Source organism: Somniosus microcephalus, chromosome 12, assembly GCF_052327205.1.
Source record: "Somniosus microcephalus isolate GS21.2 chromosome 12, FLI_Smic_1.0, whole genome shotgun sequence".
Lineage (NCBI taxonomy): Eukaryota > Metazoa > Chordata > Chondrichthyes > Squaliformes > Somniosidae > Somniosus > Somniosus microcephalus.
The window spans coordinates 125,266,859-125,291,031 of record NC_140998.1 but is presented as its reverse complement, the minus strand read 5'-3'; the positions used below and the strand labels follow the sequence as shown (position 1 = coordinate 125,291,031).

The following is a 24,173-nucleotide window of genomic DNA, read 5'->3' as shown; positions in this document are numbered from 1 at the left end:
CTGCCGAGAGAGGACACCTGCACCATGGTCGGATGACACACTGGCTATCGGAGGGGAGCGGCTCGGCTCATCCGCCACAATCGCATGCTCCACTGATTCCTGGCCTTGTACGGGAGTGGAAAGGCCCGGGGTGATCCTATCTGATGCAGAGAGGGTGGCTGCAGTGAGAGATCGCGTTGCGTCAATCTGGCTGTGGAGGAGCCCAGCAAGTGACTGCGTGGCAACAGTGAGGACCTGTGTGCCAGGTGCCAGTGCTTCGGAGAAGGCCTGGACAGTTCTTCCCATGGCTTCGGACAAGGCAGGTGCCGACCGCTCCACTGCCTCGGACAAGCCCTGCACAGACCTTTCCAGGGATTGTCCGAAGCCCTGAACAGTCCTTTCCATTGCCGACTCAAAGCCGTGGACAGTCCTCTCCATTGTTGGGCTGAAGCCCTGGATAGTCCTGTCCATTGTGGCCCCGAAGCCCTGGATAGACCTGTCCATAGTTTCCCCGAACACCTGGAGAGTCCTCTCCATTGTGGCCCCAAAGCCCTGCAGAGTCCTCTCCATTGTTGCCCCGAAGTCCAACATACTCCTAGCCAATGAATCTATTGACTCAGGCATCTTCTCCACTGCAGCCATCAGCTCCGTGTGTCTGACCCGGGCTTGTTTGCTCATTTCAGCCAGGTAACGGACCTCATCTGCACTCTGTGCAGCAGTCATGACGACCTGCCTTGCCCTGCGGGGAGACGGTGGCCGAACTTGCCTATCCCCCGTGCGCTGCTGCATGCCGCTTGGTCCGGCAACTGGTTCATCCTCAGAGCCACCCCCCCTCCCCTCCAGGGGACTACTATCCCCAGTCTGCAGATGTCTCAGCTCCCTGGATTCTGCAGCGGCTGGTCCGGATTCCTCCTGGTCCTCGCCTCCGGTGGCACTGGCACTGGCAGCTTCAGCGCGTTGAGCCCGAGTTGGTGCTGCTTCATCTGAAAGTGGGAGGTGGAAGAGTGGCTTTAGCAAAAGGACAGCTTTGCTGAAAGGCATGCCAGATTGCGGCAAGGCTCTGACATGGCTGCACACTGAGGATGCATGCTGGTGGGGGGACCAAGTGGAAGGCAACAGGTGAAAAAGGTGAGAGTCTTACCCTCGCTGTCGGTAATGGGGTCGGCAGATGCAGTGGTCACAGGACCAGACAGACGTCCTCTAAGTATCTGGTGCACTCTCTCCTCCAGATCCGTGAGAGTGACCACTTGTGCAGGTCCGCCACCGGTTCGACGCTGCTCCTTTCGAATCATCGCCAGCTTGGCCTGCAGGGGAAAGAAGGGGAGGTTCTGTTAGACGATGCCTTGCGACCTCATCGCATGCCCCCCATGGTGCAAGAGCCCTTACATCAGGCCTTGAGACATCAGTCCATGTGTGTGCCCAGAAAGGGCCATGGGTGCATACTGACAGATGGCCATTGGCGCATCATTGCAGCAGGGTGCCCGAAGTCAGCTGCAGATGGAGGGAAGCACAAGTTTGGTAAAGCATCACTTACCCTAACGATCCGTGTGAGGTCGTTGAATTTCTTCCTGCACTGAACAGGGGTCCTGGTCGCCATGCTGCTGGAGTTGACCCTCACAGCAACCTCCCTCCAAGATCGTCGATAAGCCTTCTGATTCGGCCTCTTGCCATTATCCGGATACAGGACCTCTCGACGGTGTTCAACTGCAGCCACCAAGTGGTCCAGAGCCTCAGTGCTGAAGCGCTCTGCTCTCTGCCTAACCTTCTCCATGATGAACAAGTTTGTACCGCCAGACAAGGGTGAGCGCCGAATCTGAGGCCTACAGGGCGTTGAAGCTCAGGCTGACTGACCCACCCCTTTAAGAGCCGGCCGGCGCCTGGAGGTCTCGTGCTTTCCCGTAATTGAGTTCACCTGCGCTGCGCCCATCCGCGGTGATATTGAGTAGCGCCTGACTTTTTGCGCCTTAAGAGCACCGTGCAACGGCTGATTTAGCGCCTCTATCCCCTTTGGGGGCGATGCAACCCAATATCGTGCCAGGCGGCGATAAGTTTCGTCTGGCTATAAACTTTGCGCATCGCCAGTTCTAACGCCTCAAGCGGGGCTATACCCAATTTCTAGGCCAAGGTCTGTATAGCCTACTTGGGAGGAACAGATGGCTTTGGACGTATGGTTCCTAAAACTCTCCACTACTGGCTCTTCCTTGCATCATGTCTGGGACTAATTGATAAAGATTGATTGCTGTGATTAGTGAACATCTCCATTATCATTGTATCATGCGAGTATCAAGATGGTAGAAGGTGAACTAGATGGATCTTGATCTTTTTTCATCTAGCAGTTCCTATGGGGAGAAATTCGGTATCGCCCCGATTGGGGCGTAAGTACCGGCCGGGCGCGAAATTTTGCGCCCGGTGCAAATTATCGCCACCTGCTGCTAAGTTGGTCTCCTTCGCCCCAGGAGGTGTTTGGAGCACTAAAACAGGCGCTGCATGACTGTCTTAAGGCGCTAAGCTGGAGGAGCGAGGCGTTACCTCTGAGGGCGGGCACAGCGCAGGTGCGGCCAGTTAGCGATTGCACACAGACACGCTGGCGCCAGTCAGCTCTTAAACGGGAGGGTCGATCTTGAATTGCAGCCACACCCTGCGCATCGGAGCCCTGAATCTTGGCCTGGACAGTCCTGTTGCCACATACTTAAGCCAAGGACCATGGAGATGGCCAGGGAGCGATTTTCTTTTCTTTCCAGTTTTGAAGAAGGGTTCGACCCGAAACGTCAACTCAAATTTCTCTCCACGGATGTTGCCTGACCTGCTGAGTTTTTCCAGCATTTTCTGTTGTTATTTCGGATTTCCAACATCTGCAGTATTTTGCTATCGACCTCACTCGGGTCGTCAGGGTGAGTGCCCTTTTCAGAATCCTCTTTATCCCTGCATATCGACCTCACTTTATGGCCAAAGGGTCCTGAAAGCCCCAATGCCCAGCCCTCATCCAACACCTATGGCCCTTTCAGGAAACTTACACGCACATTCAGCGCTTTGCACACTGTAAGGGCTATTCGACCATGGGAGGCAGTGCAGCCAAGATCAGGGCTGCACACTGTAAGGGCTATTCGACCATGGGAGGCAGTGCAGCCAAGATCAGGGCTGCACACTGTACTCACACCCCGTCCTTTCTCTTGCAGGGCAAGCTGGCGCATAATAGGAGGCAGCAGCAACGGACCAGGGGAGGCCGGCCTCACCTTCAAGCCCTGACCGATCTGGAGCAGCGAGTCCAACGGATTATGGCAGGCCGGATGATTGGCCCCGTTGCCACTGGAGATACTGTCCCCGTTATGGACAGCAATGGTAAGGTCATCACCTTTTTGACCTCTCTCCTTCCACTTGTTCCTCACACCAGCATCCTTTGCCATTTTCGAGCCAAATCAGTACATTGCAGCACTCATGCCTCCCTTGCTGCCACCCTGTCCTCACGCTAAAGCCAATCTTGTACCTCCCTGCTTTCAGATGCTGATTCACCAGGTGAGGAGGCGGGCCCTCAAGCTGCCACTGTGAGTGATTCTGAAGGCGACGAGTAGGAGGAAGCCGGACCATCAGTGCCACCCTCAGCCGAGGCAGCCCATGGCCATAATGGGGACACGTCTTCCCTGGAGGGGAGCAGGGGGGAATGGTCTGAGGAGGGTGAAGCTCCGGGGCCCAGCGGGCAGCAGCAACGCGAGGGGGGTAGGGAAGCTCGGTGGCCTTCTCCCCGGAGGGAGACTCTGGCCTCAAGTCCTGCTACAGTGAGCGAAGAGGTGCGGCTCCTCGCTGAAATGAGCGCCCAGGCGGAGCACAGGCACACTGAGCTCATGGCTGCAGTGGCAAGGATGCCAGATTCCATTGAGTCACTGGCAAGGAGTCTCCAGGACTTCGGCGCAGCACAGGCAAGGATTGTCCAGGACGTCGGCGCAGCACAGACAAGAATTGTCCAGGACGTCGGCGCAGCACAGGCGGCTGCCACGCAATTGCTAAGTGCTGCAATGCAGTCAGTGGCTGGTCTCATGCAGACGCAGATTGAGGCCACACGAGCACTGACTGCTGCCACCCTCGCTGGATCGGGCAGGATTCCCCGGGGCCCTCACCGCGCCGCAGCAGGCCAGCAATCTGTGCTCCAGCAGATTGCTCCGCATGCTGCAGTGCTGCCCCGTGGGAGTGCCAGTGTGTCAGCCGAACAGGGAGTTGCTGTCCTCTCTCAGGTTGACAGCATTCCTGCTGCCAGCACTGTCGCTTCTCCACTGCAGCTGCCACCACCTGTAGGACAGACTGGTGCTGCCCAAGCAGAGTTGGAGCAGTCAGCAGCCGGGCCCTCCAGGCCCAGAGCTGGTCCAGGCCGTCCCTCAAAGGCATCTGCAGTCTCAGTTTCTGACACTCAGCAGCCTTCCCCCAGCCTTGCTGCAGCCACTGGGGTCCCATTACGGAGGAGCTGCAAGGTGGGAAGGGGCCAATCTCGCAAGCGAAGCAGATTACCCTCGAAGGGCAAAAAGTAGGAGGTGTGGCAAAATGTTGTTAATTGTTTTATTGAAGGCCGAGGATCGTGGTCATATTTTTGTTACTGTTTTGGTCATTGTCTCCAGGTTGTGAGAGCCAGTTATGTGACTGACTTTTTTGGGGGGTTTCTTTCTATTATTTTGTCATGCGGGAAGGGTACACAGTTTGTTAAATAAAGAAGTGTCTTTATTCAGAATGTGCATGTTTGCTCTTTGAACTAATTGTTGCCTTGACCGGCTTAGGGGTTGCGGCACGGTTCCATTCAGGTTCTTTGAATGGCAGAAGCCATTCCCTCAGAGGGGGCCTAGAAGCGACTTGCTATAAGCCGCTGACGGACGGCCCTTGCACTTTGTGCCTCCCTCCCGTCTTGGTGCTGCTGCTCCTCCTCCTCTGCTGGTGCTCCAATGTCTGGTGGCATTGGCTGAGTCCTGAGGATTGCCAGGTTATGCAGCATGCAGCACACAACAACGAAGTGGGAGACTCTCTCAGGTGAGTACTGAAGGGCTCCTCCGGAATGGTCCAGACAGCGGAACCGTTGCTTGAGCACGCCAATTGTGTGCTCAACGATGTTCTTGGTAGCTTGATGGCTCTCATTGTATCGTTCTTCAGCCAGGGTGCTGGGCGAACGGAGCGGGGTCATCAGCCAGGTGCACAGAGGATAGCCCTTGTCCCTGAGAAGCCAGCCTCCTGGGTGAGCCGGGGCCTCAAAGGTCTGCCACAGAAGTGTGGCGCAGGATGAAGGCGTTGTGGCTGCTGCCTGGAAAGCGGGCATTGACAGCGAGTATCAGCAGTCTGTGGTCACAGACCAACTGGATGTTCAACTAATGGAACTCCTTTTGGTTGCGGAAATCCTCGGCATTCTCTTGCAGCGCCCACAAAGCCACATGCGTGCAGTCAATGGCGCCCTGCACCATGGGGAAGCCCGCTATTCTTACAAAGCCCATTGTGCGCTCTTGCTGCTTGTCTGGGGTCATGGGGAAGGAGATGTACTGTCGTCTCCTTTTAAAGAGGGCATTCGTGACTTGACGGATGCAGCAATGCACCGCAAACTGGGAGATATTGGCAATGTCCCCAGTAGCGGATTGAAAGGAGCCGGTGGCATAGAAGTTGAGAGCCACTGTTACCTTCACTGCCACCGACAGAGACGTCCTGCTCCTCAGTTGAGGCTGCAGATCTGGCTGAAGCAGGTGGCAGAGCTCAGTGACCACCTCCTTGCTGAATCGAAGCCTCCGAAAACACTGCTCCTCAGACATATTGATGTATGAGAACTGTTGGCGGAAAACCCTGGGAGCGTAATGTCTCGTGCCGATGCCTGTTGGCCCTCCTCCGTCTGGCCATGATTGCCACTCTCTCTCTGCGTCTCTGTGCCCTCTCAATGTAATGGAGAAGCCCGACGTTCCCATCCATTGCAGCCCCCATAGTATGTGGCCATTCAAAGTTATGCTGGTGAAAAAGCAAAGCAACTACAAAGTTCTGGTCAGAAGCCAAAAGTACCTCAGCGAGCGTTGACTCAATGCAGAAATCTCTCTCCCTTTGTCTCTCTGCAAATCTCTCTCTCTCTCTCTCTCAGGAGTGGTCCAAAAATGGCTACCACAAAGAAGCCAGGAAGAGCCCCCTTTAAATAGCGCCCCCCCAGCCCCACAGCGACTGGGAACCGTTCCAGTCAACCTGTCGTTGGGAGCGACAGGCGGAAAGGAGGGGGACGCCACTGAATTTACTGTCCGAGGCGCCCAAGAGCGTTGCACTCTGAAATGACGTCAGGATCTGCGCGCGCAGCTGAGCGGGCGTTGCGGTTTAGCGCCACCGCTAAATGTCCGCTCAATTTCGCGAGAGGCGCAGGTATCGCCGCGCCCGGGTGCTAGCTGGTTCGCGCCCCACTTATCGCCCTCTTAATGCGCTAACGGGTGGCGCAACCAACTGAATTTCTCCCCCTATGTTCCTACATATGCATAGATCCAACAAAAGCCGCCTTCCCCCCCATCCCTCCACCATGTGCTCTCAACCAGAGGTGTTGGAGCCAATTGAAGCATCTCTGTTGCTGCCTTGACTGATATCAGCTAACTAAATACAAACCAGTCATCAAAACTTGCTTTTGCATTGGGGATAAGGTATTTTTAATTATTTAAAATAAATAAAGTTTAAGTTGTAATTTGAAGCAAACTTGTAATCTGAAAATCTTTACAGGAGTCAGTATGGCATAGTGAAACACTGACCTTTATTTCAGCAAATTGGGGTTGTCTGTCCTCATGAACTTATACAAAAAAAAGTACAAAAATACCATCCAGTTCATCAAACCTGCCCATCCACACATGGTACAGCCATGTACACCATTGACCACCCCTTAGTCACACAACCTGCTGGGAGAGGGAAGAAACCTGAGGCCAATTTAAGCAAAATTATTGGAAATTCATGTCTGACTCCAAGGCAGTTAATCAAAACCCAAGCTGTTAAAAAAGCATACAGATGTATTGGCTTTAGAAATAGATGAATAGAGTACAAAAGCAGGGACGTTATGCTAAATGTTTATAAATCACTGGTTAGACCTCAGCTAGAGTATTGTGTCCAATTCTGGGCATCACACTTTAGAAAGGACGTCAGGGCCTTGGAGAGGGTGCTGAGGAGATTTATTAGAATGGTACCAGATATGAGTGGTTTCAGTTATCTGGAGAGACTAGAGAAGCTGGGATTGTTCTTAGAGCAGCGAAGGTTAAGGGGAAATTTAACATAGGTGCTTAAAATTATGAGGGCTTTTGATAGTGTTGATGGGGAAAAGCTGAAGGAATGGGGGCATCAGTGTGCACATGCCTTTGATCTGCTGCACTTATATTCTTCCTGGTGAGGCGGAGCTGTGGTTGTCCCTGGGATACAGAGTCATGGATGGGTGTAGACTTGTCTACGAGCACGGAAGCGTGTGCCTGGAGCAAAGCAGTTGACTGCATGGGGGAGGGGATTGGCAGAGCTGGGAAATGGGAGTTTATTGGTAAGTTTAATTTTTTTCCGCCTATTGCCAAAAATGTGTGTTGATTATATGATCGTTTGTATTAGGGTATAATGTGGGATGGATGAGAAACTGTCATAGCAGCTGTATGCCGCAGGCATTTAAAAAATATATAATATGATTGGTACAGTTCAGTCAGAAATGACACTACAATACTTGTTTAAATACAGGCACATTTTGCCAAACATTTTACATAGAATTTCACATCGCAGAAACAGGCCATTTGGCCCAACAGCTTTTTATGCTCCTTGTTTAGCTACTTGTTCTTTGACAACATAAAATTAATTACAAATTTTGGGGAACATGCAATTTGTGATGACTTTTTAAAAAAATATTTTAGAATTTTTGATGGTGGTTCAAATGTGTTTGAAGCAGATGTATTAAACCACACATCTGTACCTTGCCCGAATGGATCAGTAGTTGGAAAGATTATGAAGAGTGATCTCTTGGCCCATTATTGCTTTGTAGTTAAATTGCACAAAACAAAAAGCAAACTGTAACAACATGAAACCACACTAGTGTACATCTTTTTCATTTCTAACTTCTGTGTATATTTTAAAATATTCAGCTGTGGCCATGATCACATGATCTTTCCCTTTGCTTTACCTACATCAGGTGAAGATCTGGTGGTTACATCTATATTCCACACCCAGCTCCCTATGGAGGAATATGAAAGAGGCAACAGTGAAAGCGACCAAGGTAAGAATTTAGCAAGTGTACAAAATCTTCTTATTACAGTGGGATCTTTTCAGCATTATTTCCTATTTACTCTAACAAATATGAATATAACCAACAGCTGTCTGGCTGAGCGACTGACTTTAATAAAGGTAAGAAAGCAGCAACTTCCAGTTGCCATAAATGGGTAGGCCTTTTTTTTTTGCTAACCATTCGTCCAATTTTTAGGTAAGAATTTCTTTGTATTTTACTTATATTTCAGCACTGTTGAAATCTGGGTCCTTTTTGGTTGATCCCTAATCCATTTCCAGTCTGCTGCCATGCTTTCCCTCCCCTTGCCTACTCTCTCTACACTCTGCTGCCATGCTTTCTCCACCTACCATCCCCCCCCCCCATCCCACCCGTACTCTACTTTTGCTGTGCTTAGCTCGGTTCTCAGTTGGTAGCACTCTCGTCTCTGACTCAGAAGGTAGTTGGTTCAGAAGTGCATAAGTTTTCTTTACATAGGATTAAATAGGATATATGGCACAGAAACAGGCCATTCGGCCCAACCAGTCCATGCCAGCGTTTATGCTCCACACGAGCCTCCTCCCATCTTTCCTCATCTAATTCTCTTTTCCCTCATATGCTTGTCTAGCCTCCCCTTAAATGCATCTATACTATTTGCTTCAACCACTCCCTGTGGTAATGAGTTCCACATTCTCACCACTCTTTGGGTAAAGAAGTTTCTTCTGAATTCCCTATTGGATTTCTTGGTGACTATTTTATATTGATGGCCTCCAGTTATGCTCTCCCCCACAAGTGGAAACATTCTCTGTGTATCCACTCTATCAAAACCTTTCATAATTTTAAAGACCTCTATTAGGTCACCCCTCAGCCTTTTTTCAAGAGAAAAGAGACCCAGCCTGTTCATCCTTTCCTGATATGTATACCGTCTCATTTCTGGTATCATCCTTGTAATCTTCTCTGCCCCCTTTCCAGTGCCTCTATATCCTTTTTATAATATGGCGACCAGAACTGTACGCAGTACTCTAAGTGTGGTCTAACCAAGGTTCGATACAGGTTTAGCATAACTTCCCTACTTTTCAATTCTATATCTCTAGAAATAAACCCTAGTGCTTGGTTTGCTTTTTTTATGGCCGTGCTAACCTGTGTCGCAAATTTTAGTGATTTGTAGATTTGTACTCCGAGATCCCTTTTTTCCTCTACCCCACCCAGACTCGCACCCTCCAAGTAATAAGTGACCTCCCTATTCTTCCAACCAAAATGTAATACCTCACATTTATCTGTGTTAAACTTCATTTGCCAATTATATGCCCATTCTGCAAGTTTATTAATGTCCTCCTGTAATTTGTTGCAGTCCTCCTCAGTATGGACTATCCCCCCCAATTTGGTGTCATCCGCAAATTTAGAAATTGTGTTTTGATTCCAAAGTCTAAATCATTAATATAAATTGTGAACAACAGTGGCCCCAGCACTTATCCTGTGGAACACCACTACCCACCTTCTGCCACTGTGAATAGCTACCTTTTATCCCTACTCTCTACTTTCTGTCCTGAAGCCAGCCAGCAATCCATTCTGCTACTTGTCCCCTGACTCCGTATTCTCTGACCTTGTTCATTAGTCTATTATGGGGTACCTTATCGAAGGCCTTTTGAAAATCCAGATAAATTACATCTGGAAACATAGAAAAATAGGAGCCGGAGTAGGCCATTCGGCCCTTTGAGCCTGCTCCGCCATTCAATATGATCATGGCTGCTCCTCTATCTCAATACCATATTCCCGCTCTCTCCCCATACCCCTTGATGCCTTTTGTGTCTACTGCATTACCATTGTCTACTCTCTCTGTTACCTCTTCAAAAAATTCAATAAGGTTGGCCAAGCCATACTTTCCCTTTTGAAATCCATGCTGACTATTCATTATTATATTTTTGGTTTCTAGATGTTCTTCTATTTTCTCCTTTTAGTAGGGATTCCATTATTTTTCCTACCACCGATGTTAAGCTGACTGGTCTATAATTCCCTGGACATGTTCTATCCCCCTTCTTAAATATAGGTATTATGTTATCTATCTGCCAGTCCTCTGGCACTACACCTTTTTCTAACGAATTATTAAATATACCTCTGCTATTTCTTCCCTAGATTCTTTTAAAATGCATGGATGCAACCATCCGGACCAGGGGTTTTATCCTCTTTGAGTTTGATTAGTTTATTTAATATAGCCCCTTTTTTATTTTAAGTGCACTTATCTCATTACTAATCTCATGATCCAGTGTCATGTCCACCTGTTCTATCTCCCTGGTAAATACTGAAGCAAAATAATTATTTAATATTTCTGCCATCTCTCTATCCTTACCTGTGGTATTATCTTGTCTATCCTTTAATGGCCCTATTCCCATCCCAACCTTTTTTTTAATTGATGTGCCCATAAAATATTTTACTATTTTGTTTTATGCTCCTTGATAATTTATTTTCATAGTTCCTCTTTGCTTCCCTAATTGTTTTTTTGACTATCCTAATCTTTTTGTATTCTCCCTTATCATGCACTCCCCTGCTATCTATGTACTTAATGTATGCCTCTTTCCTTACCCTCAATTGTTCCCTTATGGCTTTATTCATCCATGGAGTCTCATTATTGTTTAAACCACTGTCTTAATTTAGAGAGGAAAAAGTCACCATCTTCAACAGAGTAAGTCATCATTTTTAAGATACAAGCAGTCACTGTATCACTGCAGTGGAGAATCAAAATTGCACAGGTTGAAGACAATGATGTGTTGTCTTCAAAGCTGATAAGTCCATAACACTGTCAGAAAGGATAGTGCTAATAGTAGTTTTAAAATGTGAATCCTCGAGAAGGCTTGTCACTTTGGCAAGATAATGGAATATAATAATGTTTTGGTGAAGGCTGCAGGGAAAATATATTTCTGGTCCTAAACTGAATACAGTCTGCAGCCATGCAGAACACTGACCTGAATAAGAATGGCCTACTTTGTGCCAGAGCTCATCCTCTTTAACAATGAAGAAATATGGCCATGCGGTCTGTCCTGTAAAAGATAATGCAGCAGAATTTGCTCGAGCGGAGCATCTAACCGCGTCTGCCATTAGTTAGACTTGCTCTTGCATGTTTAGCATTTTGCTGAAAATACGAACTGATAACGGCGCAATGAGGGAAACCAGGCATCTGGGATCTGAGTGAACATTTCAGTGGTGAGGTAGAGAGCGACATGCCGTTTTCACAAAGCTAACAGCGAAGCGGTGCAATTCGAACAGCAACTTTTGGATTTTTGAGTTTAACCGTGTATCTGCCCCTTGCCTAAAGTTGCTGTACCATTTATGCATAAGAGTAAGCACCATTTGACCCAATGTTATTTTTACAGCAAAATCTGGCCCAATGATTACAGCAGCAGAAGAGTTGCTGAGACATCAGTCAAAAGCTGAATGCTACAATTCATTTTTTTTCATTAAACGAAGAACTCTGCATAGAACAGAAGCAGCAAAGCTCTAAAAAATGCAACTTCTGCCTGTTGAATACTCGTTCAGATAAAACATCACTTACTAGTCATTTGGGCATTCGGCAAAATAAAATCTTTGACTTGTTCATTGGTATCATAATATAAATCTTCCAATTATATCACGCTTCGAGAAATCACAAAGGTCAAATCTAATAACCCACGAACTCTCTAAACTTCTGGCTTGATCCTGTTTATTCACAAGAAAAAAAATCTATAATGTCTGAAAAACTTTTGTGTTAACGAAAGTGATGCTCTCGGCCACTTCTCCTAAATCTTTCGTTATTGTCATGCTTGATCTGACCTCCATGAGGTGCCCTGGAGTAATTTATTCCTCCTCGTTACCTTCCTTTCTTCCTAACGGAGAAAATGTCTGACCTCCACTGAGTACTTTCCAAACAACATTGCCAAAATTTGAAACCTGCAACAAATGAGGTAATCTTAAAATAAAATAACCTTTTGTTGCAGTCTTGCCCCATTAAATCAAATCTGCATGGAGTTTAACAAGCAGCTCGATGTGTCATCTGAATAATTATTTCTCTTGTTAGTGTTATCATCCATCTCTATATATGAAACTTGCATGTCCAGAGGCTCACTGTTCATGTTCTGCAATCCCAAAGACTGCCAGAAGCTGCTTGCAGGAGTTCACATGGTTTTACTCCACCTCATGCATAAAATATTAAAACAACCCACCCTTGCAGTATGTATCCTGATCTGCCACAGTAGCACCTTGCTGAAAGTAGAATGCAACTTGCTGCCTTCAATTCTGAAATTATGCCAATACTTGACAATGAATGGAGGGCATTGCGGCACCTGCTCACTGATTCAGTTCCGATCGCATCATGGCTTATCCAGCCATGAATCCAGAGGAGAGCTGAGAGAGTAATTGCCCTGAGGTAGCATTGACTGACTATGGCATCCTAATACATCCTGAGCAAAACCGACATCAATGTGGCAGATGGGAGAAAGCCTCCAGTAGCTAGAATCGTACAGTAAGATGTTTGTAGCCCCAGGACATTGCTAAATGAATTGCTCAGAGCAGTGTTCTTGGCCCAACCATCTTCAGCTGATTCACCAATGATCTTCCTTCCATCATACGGTCAGGGATAGGAGGCTGTTGGTTGATTATTACACAGTGTGCAGCTCCATTCACAACACCTCCAAAAATGAAGCAACCTCTGCCGCCCTACACCAGGACTTAGATAACATCCAGACTTGGACAAACAAATGGTGTAACATTCATGCAAACAAGTGCCAGGTAATGATTATCTCCAATAAGGCAAATCTCAGCCACCACCTCCCAGCTTTCAAATGTACCACCATTGCTGAGTCCCCATCATCAACATCTTAGGAGTCCCCATTAGCCAGGAACTTAACTGGGCCATTCATGGTCACAAGAGCAGGACAAAAGCTAAGCACTCAAATAGGGACTGTGGACTGCTCATCACTCTGCTGGATAACACTCAGAAAGTTTGATGCCATCCAGGACACAAAACTCCACTGAATTCAATCACTGTTGCGCTGAGTCTGCAGTATGTTTTGTCTATTGATGCTGCAACTCATCAAGCTTTCTTTGACAGCACCACCCAGCCTTGTAACCTTTACTACTGAAAGGGCAAAAGTAGCAATATTATGGTTGTACCATTAACTCTAAGGGGGAGAAATTCAGTTGTTAGCGCCACCCGTTAGCGCCTTAAGAGAGTGATAAGTGGGGCGCTAACCAACAAGCGCCCGGGCGTGGCGAGACCTGCGCCTCTCGCGAAATTGAGCAGACATTTTGTGGCGGCACTAAACAATACCGCCACGATCTCCTGCGCCGGCAGATCGTGGCGTCAGTCGAGTGCGCAATGCCCCGTTAGCGCCCCGGACTGGAAATTGAGTGGCGCCCCTGCCTTACCGCCTGCCGCTAGCAACGACAGGTTGAGGGGACCGTCATGCTGTCGGAAAGGGACTAGGGGAGCGCTATTTAAAGGCGACCACTTCCTGCCTTTTTTTGTCGGTGACATTTTTGCACCACACATTCTGAGAGAGACAGACTGACTTCTGGAGAGATTCAACGCTGTGTGAAGGGGTTTTGCAGATTGGTTTTGATTTGCCCTTCCTTGTATCGATTTAGAAGAGACTGTGGGGTCTGCACTCTGAGCTCTTTCCCTGGTTCTCTCCATTGTTCTTTCCAGCAGATTTGATGTACAGGTCTCTCCAGGCTGAGATTCAGGCCGAGATTCAAGGCTGCAATGAGCAGGATGTGGATGGAGAGCAAGGCAAGATCAACCCTCCCTTTTAAGATAAAAACAGAAAATGCAGGAGAAACTCAGCAGGTCAAGCAGCATCTGTGAAGAGAGAAACAGAGTTAACATTTCAGGTCGATGACCATTTGTCAGAACTCCCCTTTAAGAATTGGACGGTGGCAGTGTGTCTGTGTTCCATTGCTGACTGACATCACATGAGCTTCGCCTGCGCTGAGGTAGCGCCCCACTCCTCCAGCTTAGCACCTAAAGAGAGGTGTGTAGCGCCTGATTTAGCGCTCCAATCACCTCCAGGGGCGATAGAGACGAATTTTGCAGTAGGCGGCGATAATTTGCGCTGGGCGCTAAACTTTGCGCCTGGCCGATAATCGCGCCTCAAAATGGGCAATACTGAATTTCTCCCCCTAAATTCTACTCCAAGTCATACACCTACATTACAACAGTGACTACCCTTCAAAAAAGTACTTAATTGGCTGTAAAGCACTTTGGGACGTCATGAGATTGTGAATGGCACTATATAAATGCTAGTCTTTGGCCCGTATTTTGCGGTTGTAATGACGGCGAAACTATCAGTGTTTCTGACGGCGAAACTGACAACAATTTCTGGTGTCTGTACATGCGCAGTTAAACGCAGAAATCCAGAAGTTGCTGTCACTGATTCCCTGCTGTTCCACAGGGCCGCAGTTGAAGTCTCCATGGACGGCAATCTTTAGAAATCACTGATCTGACGAGAACTTCCCCTTTAACGCTGTAATATCACTGTTAAAAACCCCAGAAAAATTTAAGTAACTGGGTTTTTAACACGCACTAAGTCATAACTACTGCTGAACAACCTCTCTGGCCCTGAAAAACAAATTGTATATTTGTGGAATACACATTTTCCATTGTGATAAAAATTATTAGTTTTTTTAATGTTTATGATATTTCAGCTTCTAACTTAATCTCCATATGAATGTTCCAATCCTTATTTCACTCTATGTAAAATTTATAAAACGTGCAGGATAATCAGTGCATTTTACTTCCTGGTTTGTTGTCTATGGGAATTCTTCAATGTGATTGGCTACTTAGCAATGTTTCCCCAATTTCTTTTTTGGCTGCGCGGCCCATTCGCAGTTTTGCGCATGCGCGAAATTTAACATTAGAAAAGCTGGTTCCGGGCTGTGCGGGACCAGCTGAGAGCTGCGCGGCTGCACATCTTAGCGGGAATGTTGCTGCTTAGCTTGCTTGATGACATCACTGTTGCTGGACACTGGAGATCCCCTAGAGTTGGCGCCAGAATCAAACTAACATTGGGAAAGTTGAAATCGATGCCACAGAGATTGCTAGGTCTTTGTGGGCAGATTTCTTAGAGGTCAGCGGTGAGCACTGTCACTTTGCTGCTAACCGTAAAATCCGGCCCTTTATTTTTTTGTTCTTTTACACCATTCTAACTTGGATATAAATTGCTGTTCCTTCATTATTATTGGGTCAAAGTCCTGTAATTTCCTACTAAACACCATTATGGAAACACCATCATGAGCACTGCAGCAGTTTAAGAAGGCAGTCCAATGCCACAACCTCAGGATAATAAAGGTCACCTTACCAGAAATATCCACATTATGTGAACACAAAAAATAAAATTTGATAGCTATTCTTGTACTCCAATAAGTTTATCTTGGATTTATCTTAAAATGGTGTAATCTTTTTCTTCATTGCATAATATCTAGAATTGATCAGGTAACCAGTATTGTCCCAATCAAAGACCATTTGCTATTTGTATATAATCATATGCTGTACCTTTTATCCTTAACAACAGATGGCAGTAGAACACTGATAAACCCCTGGTTTTTTCCCTCCCTAGTTGTTTACTGAATAATCACTAACTGCTACTTTCAGAACTCACTTTAAAAAGGTCTCGTAATAAACTGATCTCAGAGGGCCCTATCTAACCATGTGACCTTTTTAAAAAAAAAAAAAAAAAATGTTTTCACTATAGTTTTATTTTCTATTAGTTTGCAGAATTCAAAATTCTTTATTTCAATAGTAGTGGGAAAAATAAATTACAGAACCATTGAGCACTGTTTCTGTTTCTCCTAGACAAATCTTATATTTCTTCAGATTAACCCAAAAAGTAGTAATAATTGTGGGACCAAGTGTTTTTCCAGGGCTGAAATTATGCATTAATTTAGTAGATAAGGCAGTTAGTTCTTGACTCCCAACCAGATGAGCATGGATTCACGTTCTTGGGTTGCCTTTTACCCAGATTTGTTTGGTGAATTTTATTAATTTACTCAACCAGCTTAATGGGAGGAAAGAAGGGAATTGGGGAAGTATGCATGGGTGGGCAAGTAGAAGTTAAATGTTCAACATTTTATATTTTTAATAAAAATCCTGATTGGTATCAGTGTTTAGCTCTAAGGGGTTGAGATTAAGATGGCAGCTGTTAACAATTTTGGGCAAGAGGGTGGTTCATGACGAAGGTGACTGCCAACTTCTAGCTGTTGATGGCATCTGTGCTACAAGTGATCAGGCCAAGGCTCTCTGCCACAAGGATATTTTCACCCAAAGCCTGTGACTGGGGGTTTGTGTGGCTGCCAATATGGTGAAGTTGATGACAGCTGATGTGGCTCATGATTTCTTGCCTCTGTAGCTGAAGTGATGAGCAAACTGAAGGTAGAACCTGTTAGCCACTTATCTACTGAGCAGCACTCTGTTAAGGTACCTGCAAAGGGAAGGAGAGCAGTTAGTGACAGCAGAAGGCCTTTAAAATGGTAATTAAACTCTTCTGCAAAAGCTCCTGCAAAGGTAGATTATGATATTAGTGAGGCCAGGAAGATCATTAGGGACATGAAGTGGGTTGCATTCATTCACAAGGGTGGGTAGTTACACAAGAATGATTCCAAATCACTTTTCTGTTGGCCAAATTCTGTTCTCAATCTTGATCAAGAGTGGCGTTAGTCCAAAGAAACAATGATTGACAAGTTCAATGCCCTTCAAAAGGCCTTTTGAGGGCATCCTTGGGTTCTGCACAGAGCACTATACTGAATTTATCTATTGTTACTTCCAGATTCAAATACTCCAATACTCTGGCGGCCTTGCCATCTTCCACCCTCAATAAACTTGACCTCATTCAAAAATTCTTCTGCTCGTATCCTAACCTGCACCAAGTCCTGCTCACCTGTCACCCCTGTACTCCCAGTCCACCAACGCCTCGATGGAAAAAATTTCATCCTCGTGTTCAAATCCTTCCATGGCCTTGTGCTTCTCTATCTCTGCAACCTCCTCCAGCCCTGTACCCCACCAAGAACTCTGTGTTCCTCCAACTTTGGCCTCTTGTGCATCCCCAACTCCTTTAGCCCCACTATTGACATGCAGCCTTCAGTCGCCTAGGCCCTAAGCTCTGGAATTCCCTCAAACCTCTCCGTCTCTCCATCTCTGTTTTCTCCTTTTAAACGCTCCTTAAAGCCAGCCTCTTTGACCAAGACTCCTAATGTTGCCTTCTTTAGTTTGGCGTCAGTATTTATCTGACAGTGCTACTGTGAGGTGCCTTGGGATGTTTTCCAACGTTAAAGGTGCTATATAAATGCATTATTGTTGCAAAGCTATGTAAATAAGATCATAAGTCTACAGGTCAGTAGCCTTGGCATTGATGCATGAAAATATATAAAACATATTTTGGGATACAAAAGAATTCACTTTCCTTTTCTTGGAAGCCAATGGACTCTTTCAAGCTCAGTAATTATAACCATAATGCATAGCATTTTGAATGCTGATTTTTTTAAAAATATAACTGTATAGCTAGTTAACTTAAAAATATATCTTGGTAGTTTAATTTTTAAATGTGATACAGATGGCGAGCTTCCCTCTTTATTGTGAGCTGCTGGCTCATGCATATAAAAAACATACTTCTAATTGTAACATCTTGCTTCATGAATGGCAGAATGAGACTGGGTGAAATAACCCTTTGTACTTCTAGACCATGGTCGGTCAAATACCTATGGCAGTTTTGCATTGCAATTTTAATCCATTTGAGAGATGTACCTTTACCCATTAAACTCATTGTAAAAACCGACAGTGTAACCTGAAGGGTCCTGACTGAACAACAGTTCAGTTTTGAGTGGAGCACCTGCTACCTTGCAAAACAGTAAATCAATTACTATCTAGACATTCAGAACATACAACATCATTACATTATTGCCATCCTAGCAAGTTCATTAATATCTCAAACTTGCTCTGGTCATGGTACTATCTCTCTATCTAAACACCAGTTTTTTTCACATTTTCCTGTGTCATGCTCCATAAAGCAACCTGCATCCAGGTGTTTACCAATACTGCTGTTGTAACTGGCTACTAGCGGTGCCGAAGAGCCGTACCAACTCTCTTCCTATAGTGGAGGCATTCTGGAGTGCAGAATGTGGGAAATCATAGATATCACCACAGTGAAGCTCCTAATCACATTAGATTTTGTTGGTATTCAAGCGCTATTGGGCCTCTCTCTCTTCTGCCAAAACAGCCCCCTACTCTATGATCATCCTGGAGAATAAAGGTAACCCCCTACTTCTTTTCTCCACTTCCAACTGTCTCTTTAAACCCTTCTCCTTTGCCCTCTACATCCTCACCTCCAATAACAAATGTGAGGAGCTCATTGACCTCTTTGTTACTAAGATAAGATTGAGAACATCCATTCAGCTGCCTCTGCTGCCCCACCCCTCCTTAGCCCTGAATCCATGTCTTCCACTTGTTTCTCCTTTATCTCATGTTATGCCCTCTCCAAACCCATTTTATCCATGAGAGCCACCTTCTGCTCCTCGGACCCCATTCCAACTATACCTGCTGATCACCCAAATTCCCTATTTGGCAACCACACTAGCTGACATGTAACTGGTTCCTTCTCCTCAGGCATTGTCGCACTCCATTTCAAAACTGTGATCATCACTCCCTTTTTCAAAAAACCCTCTCTCCGCCCCATCTCCAACACTCCTTTTCTTTTCTTGAGCATGTTGTTGTTTCCCAAATCCGTGCCAACTTTCCCACAACTCCATGTTTGAATCTCATGCTTACAAATGTTTCTCTGTTTCTGTGTTTGTGGTGCATTATCCTTCCTCAACTTAGCTGACGCTATTGACCACAACATCCTCTAAATGCCTCTCCTCCATTGTCCAGGTCAGTGGACTGCCCTCATTTGGTTCCACTCTTGCCTATCCAGCCTTAGCCAGAGAATCTCTGTCAATGGCTTCTCTTCCTGTTCCCGTACCGTTACCTCTGTAGTCCCACATGGATCTATCCTCGGCCCCTTCCTCTTTCTCACCTCCATGTTGCCTCTTAGCAACATTATCTGTAGACATGGGGCCAGCTTTCATATATATGCATGTGACACCCAGCTCTACTTCCCCACCACCTCTCTCAGCCTCTCCACCGTTTGTGTTGTCAGACTCTTATGTAACATGCAGTATTGGACTGGCTGCAATTTCCTCCATTGTCTTTGGCCTCTGCCTCAAACTCTGTGCCCATGTCATTGAGTCCATCACTTTTCCTGGCCACTGTCTCAGACTGTTCACAACCTTGGCATCCTATTCAACCCAGAACTGAGTTTTCATTCCCATATCCTGTCCATCATAAAGACCGTCTGCTTCCACCTGTGTAATGTCGCCCACCTCCATCCCTACCTCAGTCAATCTGCTGCTAAACCCCTCATACATACCTTTGTCACCTCAATGCTTGACTATTCCAATGCTCTCCTGGCCAGTCTCCCATCCTTTATCCTCCATAGATTTCAGTTCATCCAAAACTCTGCTGTCATTCTATCCAACATGAAATACTGCTCACCCATCTTCTACTTGGAGTCTGATCTCCCAACGCCTCATTATTGTGTTTAAATCCCTTCATGGTTTTGCCACTCCCTATCTTTGTAGCCTCCTCCAGTACCCCCCCCCCCACCTCCCCAAACTCTCCATTCCTCCAATTCTGACCTTTTCTGCAATCCCCCCACCCTTCATTTCTCCATTGGCAGCGTGCCTTCAGTTGTCTAGACCCCATGCTCTGAAATTCCCTCCCTAAATCTTGCCACCTCTCCACCTCCCTCTCTAATGCCCTCCTTAATATCCACCTCTTTGATCAAATTTTTGGTCACCCCCTCCTATTATCATCTCCTTAGTTTGAGTCCTTTTTTTAAAAAAAAATTATACCTCTGGCCTTGAGACATTTTTCTACATTAAAGGCACTATGTAAAGTTGTTATTGTGTTTGATGCCAGTAAGTAATTTCAATTTACTAATAAATCTTTCCACTTTGTGTGGCATTTCTGATCCAAATATAAGAATGAAATATAAAATTTTGATCCGCTTAAAATGTCGTTATTATTTTTTAATGATGATCATACTAAAGATGGGTGCTCCACTCCCAAATTTCAGAGATCATTTTACATTTATGGAGGCCAAATGTATTTTGTAGAAAATTGAAGTTACTTTTTTTTGAGGAGGAAATCACTGAATGTATTTTTAAGTGGCTTGTAGATCTGCACATTTGCTGTTTTCTTGCCATTTACAGCAATCTTGATTCGAAACCTGAAATTTATTGGCAAACTGGTTACACATCTATCAGGGTTGGAGCAGGATGTGGTGTATTATTTTATGCATTCGAGTTGAAGTAGCTCAGTAGGTGACAGGAATCTGTTCGATAAATGCCAACACACTGTTTGTTTTCTTGTCAGACTACCAAGGCAGTGCTGAAGGAGTTAACTTGCCTTTAGATGCCAGCTCCAAAATTGTCCAAAACAAAGACGCAAGGAACCAAATGTTCCCCCCGAATAGGATCAAAGTTAAAGATTTTGTTAAGAAGAACATTGAGGTATGTGAAATTATTTCTATCTCACCACAATCTTACGTGGAATAGTTGTTGATTGCAACAGTACCTCATTGTCTTGATATTTATAGGTGTTGAATCAATTGTTGATGGCTCATGTACTCATTGCATGCGGCCAAGTTCCCTTTCATCACATACATAATTGACTTTGGCTTCCTATGTATTTTTTAAACCAGTTTAAGTTAATAGTAGATTTTTCGATCATGAGCCCAATATGTTAATAACTAATTACTCATGTTTGCAGTTAGCTAAAGAAGCAAAGAACCAGGTGCTGCTGACTGATGATGAGAAAAGAAGACTAGCAGAACTATTGAACAATGTTGATGTTGAGTCATCGAACAATGAAGTAAGACGAGCTGTTCAACATATTAGCGTTTTGCATTCCTCTATAGCAAAACTAATCTTGACTGCTTGTTGTGATACGGTTCAGTGGGTGCGTTTTGTCTTTTGGTACCTCAATGGAATAACCATTCTTTATGTGTGAGCATCAACACTGATTTTTAGCTGAATGCATAACCATTAGAAGGCATCATAGCCCAATCCTGTCTTCATTGAACACTTCCCACAATAACAGTCTTTTGGATAGCAATCAGGAGTGGAAACCAATGCCAATTTTCACTTCTTCAACTCATGGGTGCTGAGGCTAATTGTAATTCATTTATTGCTGCTGAGATCAACTGAATACAGACTGACACATGAACTGGGTAAGGTACACTTTGGCTGCAGGTAATTCAGGATATGGAAGGCCAAGGAGAAGTTTTAAGGGCCCCCTCGCTTCTCGGATGCAGCACTGGAGGTCCTGGTGGAGGAGATCAGCAGGACAAGTGATGTCCTCAACCCACCAATTGGCAAGAAGGTATCACACTAAGCTGTTCCACTCCAGTACATACAGGCGGCAGAGTGCACCAGACCAGGAGCATTGCCCCCAAAACATGGCTGCAATGCAGGAAGAAGTTCAATGATCTGACCAGGGTTTCTAAGGTAAGACTGTTAACTGCTATCTCATGTCACTCTCTATATAATCCGACACTACCTGAAGTCCTAGAATTCCAAACTCTTCCTTTCCCTGATTACCAGCACTCTCCTCCATTCACTGCAATAGAATTCACTCCACCTCCTTCTGCTCCTAATGCTACTCTCTGCAGCTCCAACTCTCCTAATTTTTACTGCCTTCACCTTCTCACGCCTCTGCCCCCCTTCACACATCAGCACCACTATTCGACCTTAGCATGCACATCCTCAAAGCATCTCACTAAGCCATCTCTAACACTCTTGCAGCTTTAGCTGGTGAACCATAATAGAGAGGAGGCGAGGACAGGAATAGGGAGAACATCCATTCAGGTCTGCTCTCTTATTGAGGGAGAAGTAATGCAGATTATGGGAATGGGTCGCGTCAGGAGCATGGTGTGACTGGAGGACGCATCCTGCGGGGTTCTTGGCTATCTTACACAATCCCTTCTCACTGAAATTTCCCCCTCACATACTTGGATAGACAAAGTGCAAGTGCTTTCAGCAGCCACTCATTTGCCTGCTTATCTTTCAAACTAAATGCTAATCCTTGTCCCCCTCGTCCCTTTCAGGTCAAGAAAATAAAGCGCGCCCAGATGCTGAGGAACTGGCAGAAAGCATGACATGGCGGCACTCGACCTCACTTTAGCAAGCAGCTGCTCAGAGACTGGCACTACGTGTTCTGTAGAGGATAGGCTAGAAGGGTCTGCCCTGGGAGACTCACCGAGCACTAGTGTGATGGTGCATAAGCAGGGGGGATGAGACGGCCCAGGAAGCAGCTTGCCAGAGAGAGAGCTCGCATCTTGGCCTTGGTACATTAGGCACAAATGAAGATCTCAAGGGCACAAATATATCGAGGGAGCAGCCAACATTCAAAGACTGATCTCAATAGACCAGGACTTTTTAAGTGCACTGGGCAGCCTGCCATCAGGCGTCTGCACAATGACAGGGAGCATGGAGGATCTCTTCTCTAGCACAGGTGGGATCGTCCAGCATGGCATTGAGACTATACAGTCAACCATGGAGCGAGTGGTCAGCTTGATGAACACTGCAGTGGGGCCCACAATGATGGAGCCTGTGGTGACAGCTTCGCTAGGAGCACCATCGTGGCTTTGGGGTCTAACATCTCCTCAGCCTTGGATTGAAGTGTGGAGAGCATGAATAGGATCTTCCAGAGCATCATTACACTCCTACACTCTGTTCTTATGCAGAGCAGAGGGAGTGTAGAGGCACAGCCCCATAAAAAGATAAGACAGAAAGGAAGAGAATGGAAACAGAAAGATTAAGAAATTACATGACCTCTTTCTGAGAAGCGAGATACACAATTTGTCTGTATTAGAGCTGATTCCATTCTGATAAAGTAGTAACTTTTGAAATATGCAGCTATTTTATGTAAGTTTGAAATAATCCAGTTAGGAACTTTCCTCACTTAGAAATCCCATACATTTTTCAAACTAGTTTGATTATTACACTCCATTTTCTTGGGTGGGTGCTATATTTTGTGCTTTTATGGTATGCAACATATTTAAAACAATTCAGATGGAAAAAACTCTAACCTGGACTAAGAATCATTTAGATTTGGAAAGTTTTTTTCAGTTTATTGAAAATGTGATTTCTTCATTCCATATCCAACACATATAGAATTATAGCCTTGTGGGATAGTTTTGGGTGAAACCACATCTTGAATGCACCAATGAAAATGATATCCTGATATATTGCAGATAGGCTGTGTCACGCATATAGGCCGAGAAATTGGACTTGCACCCAGAGCGGGTGGCAAGTCAGCGAAGCGATTGCTTTGTGCGTTAGTCCCTGGCGGCATGAAGCTCGATCAAAATTAGGCCCCTGACCTCATTTGCATTAAACTGGTGAGCTGCAGACACCAATGGGGTGTCCTGATGCAGCTCGCGGTCGAGGACTGACAAATTCGGACAGCTTCAATGCCGAGCCACCCTTCAGGTAGGCCTGGGGGAGGGAGGATAAGTAGAGGGGGGCAGGCCCAGGCAGGCAGGCTTCTGTATTTTTGTGGAGACAGGGGGAGCACTCTTGCTCCTCCTGGTTCCACAGAATTGTAATTAATTTTTCTTACCTTTTTTGAATGGACTCCAACAACCCTTATAAGGACTGCTGGTTAGGCCGCTCAAGACCTGGATGCCCATTTGTACACAAATTTAAATCGGGGTTCTACAACTGACATAAGTACCTCTATTTGCATATGCAGGCTGCCTAACACCTGTTTCAAACGGGCACCCTGCCCATCTAAAAGTTGCCAGCTTCCAATTTAACATCTGGCACACTTCTGGGGGAGATTGGATGTGGGAAATCGGGACTCGAATTTAGCCCCCGCCCAATGTTGATTTCATGCCCAAAAAATGGGCGCAATGATGTTGAATTTCTCCCT

At 45.9% G+C, this 24,173-nt stretch overlaps 1 protein-coding gene across 2 annotated transcripts in view; it reads left to right on the top strand.

Moving 5' to 3' along the window:
- Window positions 1-24,173, top strand: part of fsip1 (fibrous sheath interacting protein 1) — a 942,743-nt gene that overhangs the window by 59,510 nt on the left and 859,060 nt on the right. For both annotated transcript variants that reach the window (XM_086003505.1, XM_086003506.1), the window contains 3 exons: window positions 8,111-8,194; window positions 20,613-20,749; window positions 21,009-21,110. In XM_086003505.1, the coding sequence (XP_085859631.1) occupies window positions 8,111-8,194; window positions 20,613-20,749; window positions 21,009-21,110 (323 nt within the window). The remainder of the gene's footprint in view (window positions 1-8,110; window positions 8,195-20,612; window positions 20,750-21,008; window positions 21,111-24,173) is intronic.